The sequence below is a fragment of the Anomaloglossus baeobatrachus genome, chromosome 3 (genome assembly GCF_048569485.1).
Source record: "Anomaloglossus baeobatrachus isolate aAnoBae1 chromosome 3, aAnoBae1.hap1, whole genome shotgun sequence".
NCBI lineage: Eukaryota > Metazoa > Chordata > Amphibia > Anura > Aromobatidae > Anomaloglossus > Anomaloglossus baeobatrachus.
Window position 1 is genome coordinate 366,071,773 of NC_134355.1, and position 15,813 is coordinate 366,087,585.

The 15,813-nt window shown below is 43.7% G+C and overlaps 1 protein-coding gene across 3 annotated transcripts in view; it reads right to left on the reverse strand.

Moving 5' to 3' along the window:
- Nucleotides 1-6,395: 6,395 nt before the first annotated feature.
- ORC3 (origin recognition complex subunit 3) overlaps nt 6,396-15,813 on the reverse strand; it is a 172,238-nt gene continuing 162,820 nt past the window's right edge. For all 3 annotated transcript variants that reach the window (XM_075340142.1, XM_075340143.1, XM_075340144.1), the window contains exon 21: nt 6,396-6,532. In XM_075340142.1, coding sequence (XP_075196257.1) covers nt 6,427-6,532 — 106 coding nt within the window. In that variant the 3' untranslated portion in view covers nt 6,396-6,426. The remainder of the gene's footprint in view (nt 6,533-15,813) is intronic.

The window sequence follows — 15,813 nt, forward strand, 5'->3', positions numbered from 1 at the left end:
CCTGCCTGCCTGCCTGTATACTGCTACAATAGTCCTGACAAGGACTCTTCTGGTCACTAGCCTGTATTCCGACCTGGCTATACCCTGCCTGTATATAGCAACAATAGTCCTGAGAAGGACTCTGCTACTGTACTCCGACCTGGCTATACCCTGCCTGTATATAGCAACAATAGTCCTGAGAAGGACTCTGCTACTGTACTCCGACCTGGCTATACCCTGCCTGCCTGTATACAACTAGAATAGTCCTGAGAAGGACTTCTGGTCACACTGTTTGCAGCCCTGCTCCGGAACTAACTATAAAGGGCCGCAAAGCTTTCCCTGAATCAGCGACACTCTCCCTACACTGACTGTCTGAATAGCTGTGAGCAGAGCACAGCGCGCCCGCCGGTATAAAGGCTCGGTCACGCTGTGCAGGCCGGCCAATCACTGCAATTCCACAACTAACAGGGCTGTGGCATTGCAGTGGTCTGCCAGCCAATCCCTGCATGAGGGCTGGCTCTCAAAAGAGCGCCAACATGCAGAAATGAAGACCACGAGTACAGCACGAGTATCACGAGATTACTCGGTCCCCGCCGAGCAGCCCGAGTACAGCGATACTCGTGCGAGTACCGAGTAGTGACAAGCATGCTCGCTCATCACTAGTTATGAACATTTTCTGCAGCGAAACATGCAGCAAAACCGCAAAAAATCCGCGGGAAAATCCGGTAAGTGCGCACATAGCCTTAATCTGCAGGATAACAGCGCGCTGAACTAGTGCCACCCTGATGACTAAAACCCGAACACCTCCGGTATTAATAAAGTTTATTTCCTCCGGCTGTGGGGCTCGATGTGCAGACGCCAGGCAGGTTCCAATTGATATTAACCCCAATAGCTGCAGGTTAATAGCGTTTTTTCATGTGACAGGTTCCATTGAAGCTCTGTAATGATAGATTCACTTACCTAAAAATGTCTCAGCCACAGTAATGGAAGCAGAGTATAATTATGTCACTATATTGATGCCTACTGATATGTAGTGCAAAGTCAAAGTATATTGATACATAGTTACAAAATTACAATGTAGACTTGCAATAAAAAAGAGCTAAGTATGGACAGATCACTGTAAACGGAAACCCATTGACATGCATATGACGCAGCAGTCCCATTTGACTGACCAGAGTGCCTGTATATTTTGGTGAAGGATTTGGACTTTAGTGAGCGCGTCTGTCTTACAAGATTGGAAGATGGCTGATGAACCAATATACAAGAAAGGAAAGAAGGTGGCTCAGTGCAATTACCGTCTGCTAAGTTTGACATTAGTTGCCTGCAAAATGTTTGAAGGTATAAGAGATGACATGCAAAAGCATATAGTGGCAAACAATCTAATAACCAGCATGAATTCATGAAAGATGTCCTATCTAACCAACATGCTGGGTTTCTAGAAGACAGATGTAAACCTGGATGTTGGTCATAAGGATGATTTGACTTTGCAAAGGCTTTGATACTGTACCACACAACAGCCTTTGGCTGAATTCAGATGTCCATATATCACCATCCAAGTATGGACCATGATTTCAGGACTATGGCTGGGGCCACACGGGGATTACTGCGATCCCCTCGCATGACACTCAGCTCACGCTGGCAGCACAGCAGATCCGAGTGTCATGCTAGTGTCCCTGCGACTGAGGTCCGACCGTGCAAGCGGACCTCAGCTGTGGTGGGGGGCGGGCCGGCACTGAGGAGGGGAGCGAGGGATTTATCTCCCTCTCTCCTCCGTTGCCGGCTATTGCCATTCTCACCCTGCACTTGCATTACACCGGTGTCCGCGAGTGCAGTGCGATTTTTCTCTCGCCCCATAGACTTGAATGGGTGCGAGAGAAAGAGTCTCGCATTACAATGGCAGCATGCTGTGATTGTTTTCTCGGTCCGATTAGGGCTGAGAAAATAATTGCTCATGGGTGCTGACACATAGGCTAATATTGGTCCAAGTGGAATGCGATTTTTTTATCGCACTCCACTCACACCGATTTTTAGGCCTAACCCCACGTCTCCGGACTCAAACTCTGATCAAAATATAAAATCTACATCTGAATTATGCTGACACTAATGGGTAAAACAAAAATAGTTATGGGACATAAAGTCAGCAATGGGGACCACATGGACCATTAAATTGAGCAATGGTCCTATTCTTTTTAATCTCTTCACCTCCCAGCCATTTTTCGTTTATTCCTCCCCTTCTTCCAAGAGCCATAACTTTTTTTTTTAATTGTCCGTCAATATAGCCATATGAGGGCTTGCTTTGTGCTGGATGAGTTGTACTTTTGAAAGATGCCATTTACTTTACCATATAGTGTACTGGAAAGCGGGAAACAAATTCCAAGTGTGGTGAAACTGCAAAAAGAAAAAAAAAAAGCCGCTCCACCAACGGCTGTTAGAGGCACATGTCATGATAAGCTCAGCAGGGAATGATGCTGGTTTCTTTGGAGTGTAGGAGGAAACCAGAGTAGCTGGAGGAAACTCTTGCAAACACGGCGAGAACATACAAACCCTTTACCAATGTTGTTCTTGGTGGGGTTTGAACCCGGGACCCCAGCGCTGCTTGACTGCAGTGCTAACCTGTGAGCCACTGTGCCCATGTGACATTGTAGATGGGCCTGAGAGTAAAGTGTCAGTCTTTAATGATGAGACAAAACTTTGTAGGATTATAAAAAAAAAATGAGATTGACTGTGTAATATTACAGATGAAGTTTAACATTAATAAATGTAGAGTAAAGCATTTGAACCAAAATAGCTGATAAACATTAAATGGGAATATATTAAGGATTATAATGCAGTAGAAGGACTTGGGCATTCTGGTTACAACTATGCTGAGTAGTAGCACTCAATGTGTCAGGCAGCAGCTGCAAAAGCAAACAAGATTTTAGGGTGTATAAAAAAAGAAAGAAAATTCTGTAATCACAATGTATTATTCCCACTCTATAAATCATTTATAATGTCACATCTATAATATCAAATTTTGAGCTCCACATTCTAAAATGGATATTGGAAAGCTATGGTCAGTTCAAACGGGGCAACTAAATTATTACATGGTCCTATACGTTACCCTTAAGTTCTCTTGTTATGCAAATTCTTGTCTAGGGTGTAGTTCATCTAATTGTTGGATATGGTGTCATATTCTGCCCTAACTCATGTAATTTATAAATTATTACATGGGATGGAAGGACTCTCCTATAATGTTAACTTTAAAAAATGGGAATAACACAGCACTGCCGAAGAATAGGAAGAATACAAAGCATTAATTTGAGATATAGAAGAAAAATAGAGCTAAATGTTTCTTCACTAAACCGGTAGCTCTCTCAATAATGCCCATTAGCCAATAATATAGTAACAAAGATGGTGGATTTACATCATGTACGTGAGTCAGAAGTTAGAAGTGAACACCTGAGAGAGAACAAGCAGGTGGGAAGGTGCACTTAAATGTTTGGCTGCACCAAGGGTGCACCGAGTGCCTGTACTCTGTGCAAACATTTCTTCTGTGCTGACAGAGTCCCTTTAACCACTGAGCCACTAATCCACATATAAAATTCAAAGTTAATTGCAAAAATCCATAAATACTAATTCAAAATATAAAAGGGTTAAGCACAGAAAACCAGAATCAAAAAATGTGATGTGGTAGGACTTCATTTAGCACAACCAAGAAGGTGCTAAGGAATGGTTAATAGATAAAAAAAAAAAAGGGGAAAGAAGTAATTTAAAACCTTTCTGTATGATTTAAAATAAATTCAAAAAGTACATATTACATTACACTACTACATAAAAACAGTTCAGAAATGAAATGTCATTAGTTATAAGAAACTGGTAAAACTAGACTGTAAAGTAGTGGTATTGCTTCGGTCATAATGCAAATATATTCAGTAAAGACAGGAGATTAATAGACATGTATCATGGTAAGTGCTAAAAGGAAAAGGAGACAACTTTGGCCGAATTTATTCCCTAACCTGTCAATATCAACAGGTAACAATACTAATCAGTGTGCCTTAAGACCACAAGGAGTCAAAGTGAAATTGGGTTTTAAAATATAGCAGTATAATAAGAATCACTAGACATAAAGGAACACATAAAATAGACTGGGAATGTTGAGTAGTCGAATAAAACCCTAAATGACCATTTCTACCACCTCATGGAGGCAGGCCATTGGGACACAGGCAGGCAAGAGTATAAATCCAATAAGCCTCACGTAACCTCTATAACCTGTTGAGAATGTCAGTCGGCATCTGCTCAATGAGTAAAATGTATATATTACTGAGATCAGTGGCAACGTGTAGTGACAGACTATACCCTAAAACACCATTTGTCACATTAGAGTGGTTTGCTCATGCATTCTAATTAAGGACACTGTGTATATTACATAGATAGAACCAAAGTTCATAAAATGTATTATTGTAAAAGGTGTTAGTCCTGTGTATAATATTTGATAGCTTTTACACCTTTTAGCTCCACACTTATAAATCAACCAGCATAGTGAATAAACCCCAACGTTTTTGAGATTTCTTAAATAGATATTCTTGTAGCATAGGGTCACTACACAGGACATGCCAGTGGTGTGAGATAAGATAACCCTAATCACTCCATGGCCTGAGTTATATGTAGAAAGGAAGTTGTGTTGGAATAAAGACTTTACAGGAGCTCCACTCTTAAGGTACCGTCACACATAACGAGATCGCTAGAGAGATCGCTGCTGAGTCACGGTTTCTGTGATGCAGTAGCGATCCCGTTAGCGATCTTGTTATGTGTGACACCTACCAGCGATCAGGCCCCTGCTGTGAGATCTCTAGTAGTTGCCGAATGGTCCAGGCCATTTTCTTCAAAGGTGATGTCCTGCTGGGCAGGACACATCGCTGTGTTTGACACTGTGTGACAGGGTCACAGTGACTGCTGAGACCGTTATACAGGTCGCTACTGCGACAGGTATCGTTCCTGCATCGCTGGTAAGATCTGACTGTGTGGCATCTCACCTGTGACCTCCCAGCGACTTACCAGCGATCCCTATCAGTTCGCATCGTTTTCGGGATCACTGGTAAGTCGTTGTGTGTGACTGGGCCTATAGGCCTTTCAGATTTTTTGGATAAGCACTTTATGGCCATGTGCAAGCTCTTGGCTGTCCCTTTAATACGGGCTCACTCAGCAAGCCCACGTTTCCCTGCACGTCAGGTGATCTGATCAGCCGACCAGCGCCTGTTAACTAGTTATGTCCCTCTGTCAGTGGGATGTAACGCGCCATTTCCCGCACCCATGACGTCGATGGGTTGTCATGATGACCCTTGTCACTGTCATGACTTAGTTCTTGTGAACGCTGGCTGAGCAGCAGCGCTCACAGGAGATCACCATTTCTGCTGTACCAAGCAGTGCTGAAGCACCGTTCTGAACAGCAGAAGAAATCTGAGTATATCAACTTCAAGTCCCCTGAGGGAACTAGTAAAAACAAGGAATTAAAACATTTTTTAAAAAATATGGGGGGGGAACAAAAAGAAAAACAGAAAAAGTTCAAGTCATGCTTTTGCCCCATTGAAAAAAAAATAAAAATAAAAATACACATATCTGGTATTGCAGAGTTCAGAAATGTCTGATCTATCAAAATATAAAGTAATCTGATTGGTAAAGAAAAATCAAAACGGCATACTTATGTTTCTTTTTTGGTCGTAGCAACATTGCAACAAAATGCAATAAGGAGCGATCAAAACATCTACCCAAAAATGGTATCAGTAAAATTGTCAGCTCAGGACCCAAAAAATAAGTTATAACACAACCCCAGATCCCAAAAAATTAGAACATTTTGGGTATCAGAAAATGGGTGACATATCAGAATTTTTTTCCACCATGTAAATAAAAAAAAAAAAACAACTATATATGAACAAACTCATACTGACCTGGAGAATCATAATGCCAGGTCATTTTACCACATAGTGAACATGGTAAATAAAAATAAAAAAAAAAATCGTGGAATTGCATTTTCTTTTCTTGAAGTTCACCACACTTGTAATTTTTTTCCCGTTTTCCAGTACAATATGGGGCAGAATGAATAGTGTCAATCAAGAGTACAGCTCGTCCCACAAAAAACAAGCCCTCATTTGATTATAAAGACAGAAAAATAAAAATGACGTTATGGCTCTTGGAAGAAAGTGAGGTAAAAATGAAAAATCGCTGGGGGGTGAAGGATTTAAATTAATTTAACTGAAGATATAATGGACAGTGAGATTATGTAGATTTTCTTTATGGGATAACAATTACTAAATAGTTGGCTATTGTTTTGAATGCTTTGCTTTTTTTTTCATCTCAATACTTATATTTTAATTGCAATCAGTGAATATCTGGGGTTATAATTTGTACAAATTACTGAAAGTATCACACTAAAAATTGCATCAAGTACAAAAAATTTATTTCAAACATTTCTTAACATCCACCCCAGGTCAGCCTTGCCACATGGTCAGTCTTCTGCTTTGTAGGCTTTACAAATCCAAGAAGCTCCAGCTCCGAAACCGCTCTGATGAAACGTGCACTGAGGAGTCAGTTAAGGATATCATGTTCTGTATGACAAGCCACTTAACCAGGATATTGAACTTGAAGCTTATGTTTATACCTTTGTAATTAACTTTTTTATATATATATATATATATATATATATGTATATATATATATATATATATATATATATATATATATAGTTAGGTCCAGAAATATTTGGACAGTGACACAATTTTCGCGAGTTGGGCTCTGCATGCCACCACATTGGATTTGAAATGAAACCTCTACAACAGAATTCAAGTGCAGATTGTAACGTTTAATTTGAAGGTTTGAACAAAAATATCTGATAGAAATTGTAGGAATTGTACACATTTCTTTACAAACACTCCACATTTTAGGAGGTCAAAAGTAATTGGACAAATAAACCAAACCCAAACAAAATATTTTTATTTTCAATATTTTGTTGTGAATCCTTTGGAGGCAATCACTGCCTTAAGTCTGGAACCCATGGACATCACCAAACGCTGGGTTTCCTCCTTCTTAATGCTTTGCCAGGCCTTTACAGCCGCAGCCTTCAGGTCTTGCTTGTTTGTGGGTCTTTCCGTCTTAAGTCTGGATTTGAGCAAGTGAAATGCATGCTCAATTGGGTTAAGATCTGGTGATTGACTTGGCCATTGCAGAATGTTCCACTTTTTTGCACTCATGAACTCCTGGGTAGCTTTGGCTGTATGCTTGGGGTCATTGTCCATCTGTACTATGAAGCGCCGTCCGATCAACTTTGCGGCATTTGGCTGAATCTGGACTGAAAGTATATCCCGGTACACTTCAGAATTCATCCGGCTACTCTTGTCTGCTGTTATGTCATCAATAAACACAAGTGACCCAGTGCCATTGAAAGCCATGCATGCCCATGCCATCACGTTGCCTCCACCATGTTTTACAGAGCATGTGGTGTGCCTTGGATCATGTGTCGTTCCCTTTCTTCTCCAAACTTTTTTCTTCCCATCATTCTGGTACAGGTTGATCTTTGTCTCATCTGTCCATACAATACTTTTCCAGAACTGAGCTGGCTTCATGAGGTGTTTTTCAGCAAATTTAACTCTGGCCTGTCTATTTTTGGAATTGATGAATGGTTTGCATCTAGATGTGAACCCTTTGTATTTACTTTCATGGAGTCTTCTTCTCTTTACTGTTGACTTAGAGACAGATACACCTACTTCACTGAGAGTGTTCTGGACTTCAGTTGATGTTGTGAACGGGTTCTTCTTCACCAAAGAAAGTATGCGGCGATCATCCACCACTGTTGTCATCCGTGGACGCCCAGGCCTTTTTGAGTTCCCAAGCTCACCAGTCAATTCCTTTTTTTCTCAGAATGTACCCGACTGTTGATTTTGCTACTCCAAGCATGTCTGCTATCTCTCTGATGGATTTTTTCTTTTTTTTCAGCCTCAGGATGTTCTGCTTCCCCTCAATTGAGAGTTCCTTAGACCGCATGTTGTCTGGTCACAGCAACAGCTTCCAAATGCAAAACCACACACCTGTAATCAACCCCAGACCTTTTAACTACTTCATTGATTACAGGTTAACGAGGGAGACGCCTTCAGAGTTAATTGCAGCCCTTAGAGTCCCTTGTCCAATTACTTTTGGTCCCTTGAAAAAGAGGAGGCTATGCATTACAGAGCTATGATTCCTAAACCCTTTCTCCGATTTGGATGTGAAAACTCTCATATTGCAGCTGGGAGTGTGCACTTTCAGCCCATATTATATATATAATTGTATTTCTGAACATGTTTTTGTAAACAGCTAAAATAACAAAACTTGTGTCACTCTCCAAATATTTCTGGCCCTGACTATATATATATATATATATATATATATATATATATATATATATATAAACACGTAAACTTTTCTGATGATTGAAATAAACACAATTGGGATGATGCCCCAAAGCAGAAGTGCCTATTATATTAGTCAATGTCTTTGTATAGAAGGGCTCTTACTAGATGATAAATACAGAACTGATGTCGTAATGCACACACATACAGTCATGGCCAAAAGTGTTGGCACCCTTGAAATTGTTCCAGAAAATTAAGTATTTCTGTAAGCAAATTATTGCAATTACAGATTTTTTTATGCAGGTTTTCTTTGTGTATATTGGTACAACATAGAAATAAACCTGCGAAAAAAAGGCAATGGTCCAGCCAATCACTTGACCTGAATCCAATCTAAAATTTATGGAAGGAACTAAAGCTCAGCGTTTATACAAGGTGCCCATGAAACCTTAAGGATATGAAGAGTGTTTGCGCTAAAGAATGGATCATTTATACCACGACTGATGAAAAGATCTAAGTAGTCTTGAAAGCTTCCTTTGTAACATCATTTAACCATTTATTATATTTATGATACCTTTTAATGACTAGCAAAACTACAAGATTATTATTTTGTTTCCCCCACTTAGAGCAATCAATCATTTCTTATTATTGCACATCATTAAATTTATGGACAACTATGGTTTGATTTCTTTGATGTGTGGATTGGATGGCTTGTTACCAACATCTGGTGAGAAATTCATGTCAATAGCACCTTTAAAAATATACTTACTGATATTAGTCTCCTTTCACACTATATTTATATTAGTCTCCTTTCACACAGCAGTGTGGAAGCACGGGACAGGCAACAGCTCCTATGCCCACGGTACTAGCGCTGTGTGTCAACTACAATATGACGTCAATATCCTGCTGCAATTGCAAACTAATTTTTCCTAAATATACTTATTATTAGAGATGGGCGAATAGTAACTATTTGTGTTCGGATAATGCTTACCGAATACGGAGTACTCTTCTAGTAGGCAAAAAAGTGCTCTTTTTACCCGTGACTTGCATTAGGTTAGTAATTTGTGACAAATACTGGAATAGTACTTTGAGCTTTGTTACGAATAATCTGAACACTAATATTTAAGCTCATCTCTACTTTTGTATCCTACGATTACATAGCAAAAATCTGCCGAGAGATTCCCTTTAAGGAGTACTTTGCACGCTGCGACATCGCTAGCCGATGCTTGTGATGCCGAGCGCGATAGTACCCGCCCCCGTCGCACATGCGATATCTTGTGATAGCTGCCGTAGCGAACATTATCGCTACGGCAGCTTCATACGCACTTACATGCCCTGCGACGTCGCTCTGGCCGGTGACCCGCCTCCTTCCTAAGGGGATGTGTTGTGCAGCGTCACACGGCAGGCGGCCAATAGAATTGGAGGGGTGGAGATAAGCGGGACGTAAACATCCCGCCCACCTCCTTCCTTCCGCATAGTCAGGGAAGGCAGGTAAGGAGATGTTCCTCGCTCCTGCGGCTTCACACACAGCGATGTGTGCTGCCACAGGAACGAGGAACAACATCGTATCTCCTATTGGTGCGACATTATGGAAATGTCCGATACTACACAGATCACCGATTTACGACGCTTTTGCGATCGTTTATTGGCGCATCTAGGCTTTACATGTTGCGACGTCGTTACTGGCGCCGGATGTGCGTCACTTTCAATTTGACCCCGACGATATCGCAGTAGCGATGTCGCAGCGTGCAAAGTACCCCTAAGTCTATCAGGAAACTTCACAATAAAATTCACATTTACTGCAAGAGAAATTGACATGTCGCGGATTTAAAAAATGCACCACAGGCCAATTTCTACAGGGTTAAAAAAAAAGCATAGTGGGCCTGAGATTTCTTTAGCCCATCCATGTTGCTGGAACTCTAATCTGCATTTTATGTGCACAAAAAAACACATAAAAAAACCTCATCACCTTATTGTTTTTAGAATGTGGTTTATTGAAAACAAAAAGAGCTGGTAAATCCTGAAGACCTAAAATATGTCAGGTGAAACTTGTAATTTGTTATTTCCAGATCACGGTATATTTTTCACATGGCAGTGTTTTATATCTTTGACACCTTGAGGTTAAAATGTGGTTACAACAAAGTTAAAAACAAAAACAAGGCCAATATAAGGCTTCACAAGCAAACAAATCCTCAAAAGATCTAAATAAATACTCTACAATACTTCTCTTTTCTGCTCTAAAAGTAAGTGTGCCTACATCGGGTGTTTCACTTCCAGACAGGATTTTGGAATGATCTCTTGTGACTAAACTACCTCTGTAACCAAATAGGAATGGAATGTTACATGGGCAGCTATATGTCTTAAAATCAACAGCTGTGAATCACAACCGAGCCCTGTACCAGCTGTACCTTTATATAAATACTTTTCATCACAGCGATTTCAACTAAGGGGAAAGTAATTTAAAGCACCACACCAGCAATTTTTTTTGCATTTTACTGCTGAAGTGGTATCACTAATATCTGTTCCCTGCCCATAGTAAAATATCAGCCGCCTTCTTTAGCTGTTCCTGGCGCAGCTTTGGTCCCGTTCCACCATCATGTGACCGCAGCTACTGACTGACCAGATGTAAAAGAGCACGATCACAAGCTCTCAATGTAAGTCTATGAGAGCCTCATTCTGGTCCTTATAGACTTACATTGAAAAGTGACCTCCAGCTTACTGAGCAAACGCTGGAGCAATCCAACTAGTCACAACTAGCAGAAGAGTGAAAAAAAGGACATATATATATATATGTGAGAATCGGGTTTTAGCCGCGCTAAGAAACCACTGTTGCCAGGATGTAGTTTATATTGAAGAACTCTTTCTTTATTACAGCATCCAACGCGTTTCAGAGACATAAGCCGTCTCCTTCTTCAGGGAAAAAGAGAATACCTAGTATTCTCTTTTTCCCTGAAGAAGGAGACGGCTTATGTCTCTGAAACGCGTTGGATGCTGTAATAAAGAAAGAGTTCTTCAATATAAACTACATCCTGGCAACAGTGGTTTCTTAGCGCGGCTAAAACCCGATTCTCACATATATATATATATGTCCTTTTTTTCACTAAGTCTTCACGGGGCTGCTGCTGGAACCACGCGGACACTCATATGCTTTACAAGGGGTTGTGACTGGCACAACCGCTCCAGGTGAGTGTATCTTTCTACATCCTTACACGGTTAATACCGGGTAAAACCCTATTTGCGCCTTTTCTCCCCCCTTTCAGCAGCAACTAGCAGAAGAGGACTGAGCAGGTGCGCCAAGGTCTAAAAGATGTTGTGTGTATATTCCATCTTACGGTATTGTTCATAGTGAGGGGCTCTTTTTCTGGAGGTTAAACACTGGAGAGTTTTTCAAGCATTTTTACAGATTTCTGTTCCTGAAGTGTTTTTTTTTCTAGCTTTTTGATTGGACAGTATCTAGTTTTGTCAGCACTTTCCTTTGTGTTTTTAGGAGCAGAACCACTCAAAAAATGCCATAAAAACACACAGTGAAGCAACCCTTAGAAAGACACTTTCCGCAGTAAATCTGCAAGTATACACTGGAACATCTGAAGGGAAAAACCCAAACAAAATCATGAGGATCTTGCTGTTGATTCCCCTGTGGACTGACAGGGGGATAAAATGGCAATTCCCCTGGTCTCTCCATGGATTATTTTGCTGTACTAAAGTTATACCGGCCTCAAGAGATAATGTCCTGTGACTGGTTCCAGCTTATAATTCATTATAAGACAGAATGTCATGACAGGAGGCCTGTAGATCAGTGGAATCACTAGAAGAGGTGATATTGTTTTTTTGTTTAAACAATTCTTTACAGTGGACCTTACATACCGCAAGTTCCACAATATTGTTCTTTTTTGTGGATTTAAGCCACCTCATTCATGTCTAGGTGTAAAATCACCAATAATAAGAAGGCAAAATTGAAATACCCTGATTTATCTAAGATGTTTCAGCAGAAAAAGAGAATTTTGTTTACTTACCGTAAATTCTTTTTCTTATAATTCCGTCTTGGGAGACCCAAACCTTGGTGTATAGCTTCTGCCTCCGGAGGACACACAAAGTACTACACCTAAAAGGTGTAGCTCCTCCCTCTGAGCCTATACACCCCCTGGTCAACCAGTCCTAACCAGTTTAGTGCAAAAGCTGAAGGAGAATAGCCACCCAAAAGTAGAACAGAGCAAGAACCGGAAGAACCGGAAGAACCGGAGACTCTGTTCACGACAACAGCATGTGAAAACACACGGAACAAGAAAATTGCCAACAGGCAACAGGGAGGGTGCTGGGTCTCCCAAGACGGAACTATAAGAAAAAGAATTTACGGTAAGTAAACAAAATTCTCTTTTTCTTTATCGTTCCTTTGGGAGACCCAAACCTTGGGACGTTCCAAAGCAGTCCCTGGGTGGGAAATAAACATAAAACTAAGAAATAGGCAGGACCTAACTTCACAAATGGGCGACCGCCGCCTGAAGGATGCGTCTGCCCAAGCTCGCATCTGCCGAAGCATGAGCATGCACTTGATAGTGCTTCGAGAAGGTATGCAGGCTTGCTGAGCCGTAGTCTGGTGCCGAAAAGCCCAAGAGGCACCGACAGCCCTGGTCGAGTGTGCTTTGATCCCCGGCGGGGGAGGAGCCTGCGAAATTTGGTAGGCGTCCGAAATGGCCGACCGAATCCAACGGGCTAAGGTCGGCTTAGAAGCAGGGAGACCCTTGCGCCGACCTGTGGTTAGCACAAAAAGAGAGGTGCACCGCCTAAGCGCAGCGGTGCGAGACACATAGATCCGGAGAGCACGCACCAGATCTAGAGTATGTAGAGCTTTTTCAAAGCGATGAACAGGGGCCGGACAGAAGGAAGGTAAGGTAATGTCCTGGTTAAGGTGGAAGGGAGAGACCACCTTAGGAAGAAAGTCCGGAGTCGGACTGAGAACCACCTTGTCTTGATGAAAGACCAAAAAAGGTGACTCCGATGAGAGCGCGGCGAAATCAAAAACTCTCCTGAGAGAAGTTATAGCAACCAGAAAGGCCACTTTCTGTGAGAGGCGGTACAAAGAAACCTCCCTAAGGGGCTCAAAGGGGGGTTTCTGCAAGACCGTGAGAACCAAGTTAAGGTCCCAGGGGTCCAAGGGCCGCCGGTAAGGCGGGATGATGTGAGACGTGCCCTGCATGAAGGTGCGGACCTGAGCCAGCCGAGCGAGACGCCGCTGGAACAGAACTGACAGGGCCGAGACCTGTCCCTTGAGAGAGTTGAGGGACAGTCCTAGCTGCAAACCGGACTGTTGAAAAGACAGAAGGGTCGGCAAGGAGAACGGCCAAGGAGGATGGTCGGTAGAATGACACCAGGACAGGAAAATCTTCCAAGTCCTGTGATAGATCTTAGCGGACGAAGACTTACGGGCCAGAGTCATAGTTGAGATGACTTCAGGAGGAATACCAGAAGCCGTCAAAATCCAGGACTCAAGAGCCACACCGTCAATTTGAGGGCCGCAGAATTCGGGCGGAAGAACGGACCTCGCGAGAGTAGGTCTGGACGGTCCGGGAGAGGCCACGGCATCTCTACGGATAGTTGGAGTAGATCCGGATACCAAGCTCGCCTGGGCCAGTCCGGAGCAATGAGGATGACCCGACGACCCTCCATCCTGATCTTGCGCAGAACTCTGGGCAAGAGAGCTAGAGGGGGAAACACGTAGGACAGACGAAACTGGGACCAGTCCTGAACCAGAGCGTCCGCGGCGAATGCCTGAGGATCGTGGGAGCGAGCCACGTAGACAGGAACTTTGTTGTTGTGACGGGATGCCATTAGATCCACGTCCGGAATGCCCCATCTGCGGCAGATCGACTGAAATACTGCCGGATGTAGGGACCATTCGCCACCGTCCACGCTTTGACAGCTGAGATAATCTGCCTCCCAGTTGTCCACGCCTGGGATGTGGACTGCGGATATGGTGGACCTGGAGTCCTCCGCCCATTGAAGAATGCGTTGTACCTCCATCATTGCCAGGCGGCTGCGTGTCCCGCCTTGATGGTTGATGCAGGCAACCGCTGTCGCGTTGTCTGACTGGACTCGAATGTGCCTGCCCGCCAGCAGATGGTGAAATGCTAGGAGAGCCAGAAGTACGGCTCTGATTTCCAGCACATTGATTGAAAGGGTTGACTCGGACGGAGTCCAAGTGCCCTGTGCTCTGTGGTGGAGACACACCGCTCCCCAGCCGGAGAGACTGGCATCCGTGGTGAGAATCACCCAGGACGGGGCCAGGAAGGAGCGCCATTGGGACAGGGAGAGGGGCCGAAGCCACCACTGAAGAGAGCTCTTGGCCCGTGGCGACAGAGCCACTGACTTGTTTAAGGAGGAAGGCCACTTGTCCCAACAGCGGAGAATGTCCAGCTGCAGGGGGCGCAGATGGAACTGGGCAAAGGGATCAGCCTCCATGGACGCCACCATCTGACCCAGCACCTGCATCAGACGCCTGAGGGTATGACGGCGGAGCCTCAGGAGAGAGTGCACCGCCAACTGGAGTAACAGCTGCTTGTCTAAGGGCAACTTCACAAGTGCCGGCAAAGTCTCAAACTGCATCCCTAGGTACGTGAGACTCTGGGTCGGAGTCAGAGTGGATTTGGGAAGATTGACAAGCCACCCGAATTGGGCTAGAGTGTTGAGAATGAGCGAGACACTCCGCTGACAGTCTGCGCTGGATGGCGCTTTGACTAGAAGGTCGTCCAGGTAAGGGAGCACTGCCAACCCCTGAAGGTGCAGAACCGCAATCACGGCTGCCATGACCTTGGTGAAAACCCGAGGGGCCGTGGCTAACCCGAAGGGGAGAGCCACGAATTGGAAATGATCGTCTCCTATTGCAAAGCCAACGCTGGTGAGAAACTGCAATGGGCAGATGCAGATAGGCATCTCTGATGTCGATGGATGCCAGGAAATCCCCTTGGGACATTGAGGCAATGACTGATCGCAGGGACTCCATGCGAAAGTGCCGCACCCGAACATGCTTGTTGAGAAGCTTGAGATCCAGGACGGGCCTGAAGGTACCGTTCTTTTTGGGAACTAGGAAAAGGTTTGAGTAAAAACCTCTGAACCGTTCCCGGGCGGGAACTGGCACAATCACTCCGTTGGCCTGCAAGACTGCCACGACCTGTGAGAAGGCGGCGGCCTTGGAGCAAGGGGGAGTTGAGAGAAAAAATCTGTTTGGCGGGCTGGAAGAGAATTCTATCCTGTAGCCGTGGGAGATGATATCTCTCACCCACTGATCGGAGACGTGTTGAAACCAAGCGTCGCCAAAGTGGGAGAGCCTTCCACCGACTAAGGATGTGGCTGGATCGGACAGAGAGTCACGAGGAGGCTGCCTTAGTGGCAGAACCTCCTGCTGTCTTCTGTGGACGCGCTCTGGAGCGCCAGCTGGATTTCTGGTCCTTGGCTGAGGTAGCGGACGAGGCGGAGGGCTTAGAGG